Source organism: Fukomys damarensis, unplaced genomic scaffold (assembly GCF_012274545.1).
Source record: "Fukomys damarensis isolate Sample0158 unplaced genomic scaffold, DMR_v1.0_HiC HiC_scaffold_11, whole genome shotgun sequence".
Classification (NCBI taxonomy): domain Eukaryota; kingdom Metazoa; phylum Chordata; class Mammalia; order Rodentia; family Bathyergidae; genus Fukomys; species Fukomys damarensis.
The window spans coordinates 42,132,696-42,139,118 of NW_022900923.1; the positions used below are offsets into that span (position 1 = coordinate 42,132,696).

General features: G+C 52.1%; 1 protein-coding gene across 1 annotated transcript in view; it reads right to left on the reverse strand.

Moving 5' to 3' along the window:
* Window positions 1-2,940: 2,940 nt before the first annotated feature.
* The window catches only part of Fmod (fibromodulin), a 10,812-nt gene continuing 7,329 nt past the window's right edge, over window positions 2,941-6,423 (reverse strand). Inside the window, exon 3 of the mRNA XM_010645041.3 lies at window positions 2,941-4,614. Coding sequence (XP_010643343.1) covers window positions 4,463-4,614 — 152 coding nt within the window. The 3' untranslated portion in view covers window positions 2,941-4,462. The remainder of the gene's footprint in view (window positions 4,615-6,423) is intronic.

A 6,423-nucleotide genomic window follows, 5' to 3' on the forward strand; every position in this document is an offset into this window, starting at 1 on the left:
TTTTTTTTTTTTTTTTTTTTTTTTAAGTCAGGATCTCACTAAATCCCTAAATTGCCCAGGCTGTGTTTGAGCTTGCAATCCTCCTGCCTCAACCAACCTCCTGGAGGTCTGGGATTATAGGTATATGCCACGCAGCCCAGCTTCCTCATTTTTAATGGACTATCTTTTAATTGTTAAGGAAAAATGAATCTTAGAGCTTATTACCTTCCTCAAACTCCACAACAAGTAGCTGGGGCTTTATATCCCTTCTTTCAGGTACCGAATTCACCAACTCCGGACACACTGTTCGGGCTGCAGTCAGACGTGCCTGAGGGACCGAGCTGACTAGATTTACCCTTACTTCTGGCTTTCCTCCTCAATCCACATTTCTGACTTTCTGTCTTGACCTAGAGAGGATCCACAGACTAGGATGAGAAAACTTATCTTTGTTTTTCATATATCTAACTGAAATTTAGCATTCCCTTCAATTACGAAGAAAACAAAGCACAACAGCACTAACAATATCAGAGATGAAGGGCCGGGGATTTAGCTCAGTGGTTCTGCCACCTCCTTTGCTGGCGCAAGGTCCTAAATTCAATCCTTGGTACAAAAAAAAAAAATCTGAGATGAAATCACAAATATTTTAACAGCACACTGCAGTTACTGAAAATATCTCAGAAAGGCATTTGTACTCATCAGTACTTTGAGAGGACCACAGTTATTAGCTCTGTGGCTAGCTCTTGTTACTTGTTGCATTAATAAAGTAACACTGCTATCTTATACACTTTCAAAAATGATTTCCATGTCCTTGGCTTCCTTTGTAACCTTATGCATTTTATTTCCTGCTTTAAAAAACATTCTGAGAAGTTGGGTGTGGTCGTGTGTTCCAGCTACTCAGGAGGCTGAGGCAGGAGGATGCCTTGAGCCCAGGAGTTAGCCACCATCGCTAACAAAAGCAAAGGAAATAAACACAATTCCGGGAAGAGGTCCACAGGTCTCCCCAGACCGCCACAGCAACCCACAGCACACAAAGGCAAAGGGCCCCTGGCTCCACCGTGCCTCCTGATGCCCAGATTTGTAGCCTGTGGCCACCGGTTGGTGGAAAGCAGGCTGTGAGGGAAGCTTAAGGGTTTCAAAGGGTCCAGAAAAGGCTCTGGCAGTGAGGCAAGATGCTGCCCCCTGAGAACCAAGACCTGTCATGTAAAGGTACAAGATCCCAGTAAGGACTGTAACTGTACTGTATACCTAAAATGTACCAACAAACTTAATGAGGAAAAAAACAAAACAAAAAAAAAACCCAAAACAAAACAAAATGCAATACACGGACAAACGAATCTGATCGTGTCAGATGTGAAAGCATGTACCGTCAGTAAGTTTTTTAAAAAAGATGCTGCCCCCTAGTGGGTAAAGGCAGAACTGCGAGACTTTGTCAGGTCGATGGGCTGGTGGTAGATGTTCTGTGGTGTCTGGGTCTGAAACAAAGGCTCAAGGCTGCCTGGGTGCTCTGACCGGCCTGCTTCTCAGGCCTTCGTCTGGAACACTCTCCCTCCCTCCTTTCAGCGCTCTGGACATTTCCCTCGTCTGCATTTCTGGTCTGCTTGCGGGTGCTTGACCTTGGGCACCCCTTGGTCTGCTCCCCTGGCTCATCTGGATTACTCTGCTTGCTCCCTGTCTCAGACCATCTCAGTTCTCCTTCGTTCCCTTTTCCTTCCTCTTCTTGGGATTGAACCCAGGGCCTTCGCACTGAGCTACCTTCCCAGCCCCAGCCACTTTGAAAAAAAATTTATATATTTATTTAAACTGTAAAGCCTCCTGCCTCAGCCTCCCAGACCTGTCCAGGCTTCTTGACAATCCTTGCGTAGGCCTGTGCTCAGCTTTTCAGCCCTCCTAGTTGGAAATGCATATTTTGTTGTTCAAAGTCTGTCCCCCACTGCACACGCCCTCAGCCAGGACGGACCGTTCACTTGCATTCTTGCAGTCCTCCCCGTAGCTACTCAGCAGTACCATTAAGCTGCATCCAGCAGACGGGCTTTGGTCCATCTCCCCCAAAGCAAGTCACTCTCCCTTTCAAAACAGCCCATGGACTAGCAACCTCGTGATAGCACGACTCAGGGCAGCATCGCAGGGACATGGCATGACCTCCATAGGCTGGGGAGACAGTTGGCCGATGGTCAGAGAGGCCCTTCCTGCTCCCTCCCTGGGTGGCCTTGACCTCTTGGTGCCTCAGTTTCCCCATCCGTAAAACTGTGAAAAGACCAGTGCCTATGGCACAGAGCGGCGAGGGACAGGAAGTGAGGTGACAGGAGCAGAGCCTTGGACACAGCCTAAGTAAGGAATGGTGTAAAGATCGGGACCTGGCCTGAGGGGTGGTCTTTCCTGCTTCCATCTTGTGAAGTGGAGCTGCTGAGGGCACAGTGCAAGGGAGAGGTTCCTCCTCCTTGCCACGCAGAGCGCTGCCTCCCACGGGCCACACTCTTCCCTCGCGTGGTGGGAAGGGAAGCTGGGAGGGAGGGAGGCAAATTGCTTTTTTTTTTCCTCTTCCAGGACCCACTGGATTTTGGGATGATTGGCGGCACAGTGGTCACTGGAGGATGGCACAGGACCCACCGGAGCCAGAGCTACCGGGCTGACAGGAGGGGAAAGGCAAATGTTGGAATAACCCAAAACAAAAGGTTTCTTATCTCTTGGGGACCAAATGGAAGGGGCTATGTAGAGAGTGAGACTGGAATTAGATTTGAAGAATTTCCAGATCACAAACTTTGCTAACTAGAGATTTTACGCAGGGTGTGTGTGTGTGTGTGTGTGTGTGTGTGTGTGTGTGTGTAACTACCTCTGCCCAAACAGAACAGGTAAAAAAGAAAAAGAGAACGGGTAAAGAGAGCTGGAGTAGCCCAAAGCCCACGTGACTTCACGAGGCCCCCGAAGGCAAGCCTGTGTGGCCTCGGTGACACACGCCACCCGATAGGTGCAAGTGTACGATAACTTTATTGGTCGGGTCTGTGCCACTCCGGCTTCTCCTGTACTAGGTTCCACGTGGAGGCGAAAGTGTCCCTGTGCAGGTGCTGTCCGAAGAGCCCGGGCAGGGGCAGCCTCACCCCTCCCCTCAGAGCGCCCCAGTTTGGCTTTTGTGGACTGCAGGGTCTAGAGCCATGGTCCGAGTGTCCTCTTCCCTTTCAGGAAGCCGCTTCCAAGACCACAGAACCGGCCTTGCCCTGGGGATGGCTCAGCCCTTCACACCCCGAGCAGAGGAGTGAGCAGGTCAGGCCAGACAGCTCTGCCTTGTGGAGGTGGGAAGAATTAACCGCTTTCCCATCAAGCTGCAAAGCAAAGGCACCTTCAGACATGGGGTGCAGCTCAGAGATAGGGGAGCAGGGCGGGGGGATCTGCTGCCTGGCCTGGACCCCAGGGAGTGTCCTCAGCAGAGACTCAAGCTAGAGCCTTGGAAGAGTCAGGTCATACAGAGGAGCCACGTCCTCCTCCCTTGGGCCCCCTGAGTCCTGTCTGTCTCTCTATCAGTATAGAAAACCTTCCTGCTTGGGTCAGAGGAGAGGGCAAACCAGCTTCCTTAGGCTGTGGAAAACCTGTGGCCCCCACTATCTAGGATAAAGACTCTGGTAGGAGGATGCAGAGAGCACAATGGGCAGGAAAGACACTACTGAGGCTGCCTCCCAGTTCAGCCTGTGAGGTGCACTGGCAGCCACTGTGGGCCCTGAGGATAACCAGGTCTGACCGTTCTTCCTCTGAAATCTGAAGGAGCTTCGAAAATCTAGCCCCAGAAATGCAGCTAAGCCTGAGGTTGGTTCTTTGGCATCGGGACACAAATATTATCAGGACCATCAATCTGGTAGCTTTCCAACCCTGAGGTTAAGGAGGGTGGAGCAGCGACTCTCAGTATCCTTTTAATCTTGGACAGAAGTGCGGGCTGTCTCCACAGGTCGCTGGGCAGGGGCCTCCTGCCTTGGGGACTCCTGACTGCTGAAGGGGTAGGAGGGGCGTCTATGAAGTGGGGCTGAGTGGCCAAGGTGGACCGAGGAGGAGGTGGCTGAGCAAGAGGTATATTTTGAGGAGCAATGAGCAGGAGCTCAGAGTGGCCGCACAGCCAGCCCAACAATGCAGAGAGTTACCAGGCGCTGTGCAGAGAGAGAATCAGAGGTGTCTTGAAAGTAGCTTACATGCCATCGCCCAGGCAGTGCTGAAAGCTCCCTGACATCAGATCATCAGGGAGAACTTGAGTAGTGAGATTTGTGGGACTGAGGCTCCCAGGGCTCCCCGCCGCTACTTCTGTGCTCTGGGAACAGAGGGCATCTGCCTCCATCCGCAGCAGAAGCCTGCCCGGCCCCTGACGCCGCCTAACCCTGCCCAGGGAAGAGACTGAAGAGGAGCCCATGGATGGTGTCACATGGTTGTCCCAGACCTTCCAACAAAAGCCAAACCAAGCCATCAAGCCAAGGGCAGGGGATGCAGGGGCCCGGTGTGCGGCCGCTCAGATCTCGATGAGGCTGGCGAGGCGCAGGCAGAGGGGCGCATCCACTGGCATAGCGCTGCGCTGGATCTCGTTCCCGTCCAGGCGCAGCACCTGCAGCTTGGAGAAGTTCATCACGTCCACCACGGTGCAGAAGCTGCTGATGGAGAACTCTGCGGGGTTGAGAAGGGTGGAGAGAGAGAAAGAGAGAGAGAGGGAGAGAGAGAGAGTGTGTGTGTGTGTGTGTGTGTGTGTGTGTGTGCACGCGCCTGCTTCTGCAGCCGTGCCGCTGACTGCCCCCACCACCTGTGTGCCCTTTGAGTCCCTTCCAATGTCCTTGAGTGTCCCTCCCACTCGGACTTGGTCTTTTTCTATCTGTGGACAGAAGGGGGCAGCAGAGGGCAGCTACAGACTGAAGGTAGCTGCCTCTGTAAGTGCTTGATTGCTTTTGGAGAGGGGGGATTTGAATTGCCGTGAGAAGGAAGGCTGGAGGAAATAAAAGAACTTACATCTTGAAAGTCTCCTGCCTCTTTGTAGGTAGAGAAAGTGGCAAGAAGTTAAAGAGAGAAATCCCCGGGCCAAGAGACAGCAGAGAGCATCTCCTGTGCGGCAAAGCTTTGAGAAGGCTGCACCCTTCTTTGCCATCTCCCTGGTGCCAGGACCCTGAGCCACGTTCCGGGACTAAAGCAGGCTGCACACTCCAAGCTCTTGGCTGCACTGCACCTCACAAGCCAAACAAATAACTCCCCTGCCTCCTGCATTTAACATGATTTCAGTCTATTTCCTTTTTCAAATCTCATAAGAAATCCCTGTGCGAGGGTGCTCCCTGAGCCACGTCCTAGATACAACAGTTCTGTCTGCTTCTAATGTGAGTCCTTCCGTAGCTCCTGCTCGGGCTGCCCTTCTCTGAACAAATTCTCCTTCAGGCATCCTCTTGGACAAACCAATGACCTCTCTCTCCAGTCTACCGAGTCAGCAACTTGAAAGAAAAATAAGGATATAAGACCTAAGTCAAAAGTGCAGTGGGTCTCACAAGTCCCCACCCAGAGCTGCCGGAGCCCCTGGGCCCTGCTCCCAGAAGGGGCTCTTCCACCTCTGCCTGGAGCTGAGTTAGAGGAGAGACAAGGGCCATATTCTCTCCCAGCCTGGAGTCTCAGACCCTGGGTCCCAGCTGGGGACACCTAAATATAGGATATGCTCTCGGGGAGCTAGATCATGTGTACAGATGCTCCCCCCAGCCCTGCTGTCTCCCCCAAGCCCACGAATAGCACAGGGCTTTCTGGGTGGAGCCTCCAGCTGACATTTTCCAGCCCAGATGAAATACTGACCTAAGTCTTTCCAAATTCCTCTTGGTGTAGCCGCCCTGCTCCTCTGGACCCCAAATCCTCTGAATAACATTCCACGCTCTGTTCCTGAGCTGTTGCCAGGCTGGAGCGCCCCCCCCACTTGCCTGAGCTTCTCCCTGAGGGCTCCTTGGATCCTCTCTTTACTGCCCCACCTCAAATTCCTGGGTGCAGGAAGGCACCCCTCACCTCCACCCGAAAGGGGGAGCCTGGGTTAGTGTTTTCCTGCTGGAGGGATCTGAGTCAGACAGAGATTCCTCTCCATTCTCGGGGTGCTGACTCCAGGCCCCCTACATTTGCAGCAGGAGCATGGGTTCTATACCAGGTAGTCTGGGTGATCTCAAGAGATGGCTTTTCTTCTTCTGTGCCTCTGTTTCCCCATCTTTGCAATGCAAATAACAACAAAAATGGTACCTGCCAACCTCAAAGTGGCTGCTTTTTAAATTATGTGGTAGGCCCTCGACCAAGAACTATGCATATATTAACTCACTAATTCAAGAAGAGTAAGGCATTGGAAGTATGTTTCTTAAAAAAAAACACTGGGGGCCTGGGTTTAGCTCAGTGGTGCCACAACCTGCCCCCCAAGCATAAGGTCCTGAGTTTGATCCCAGGTACCAAAAAAAAAAAAAAAAAAAAAAA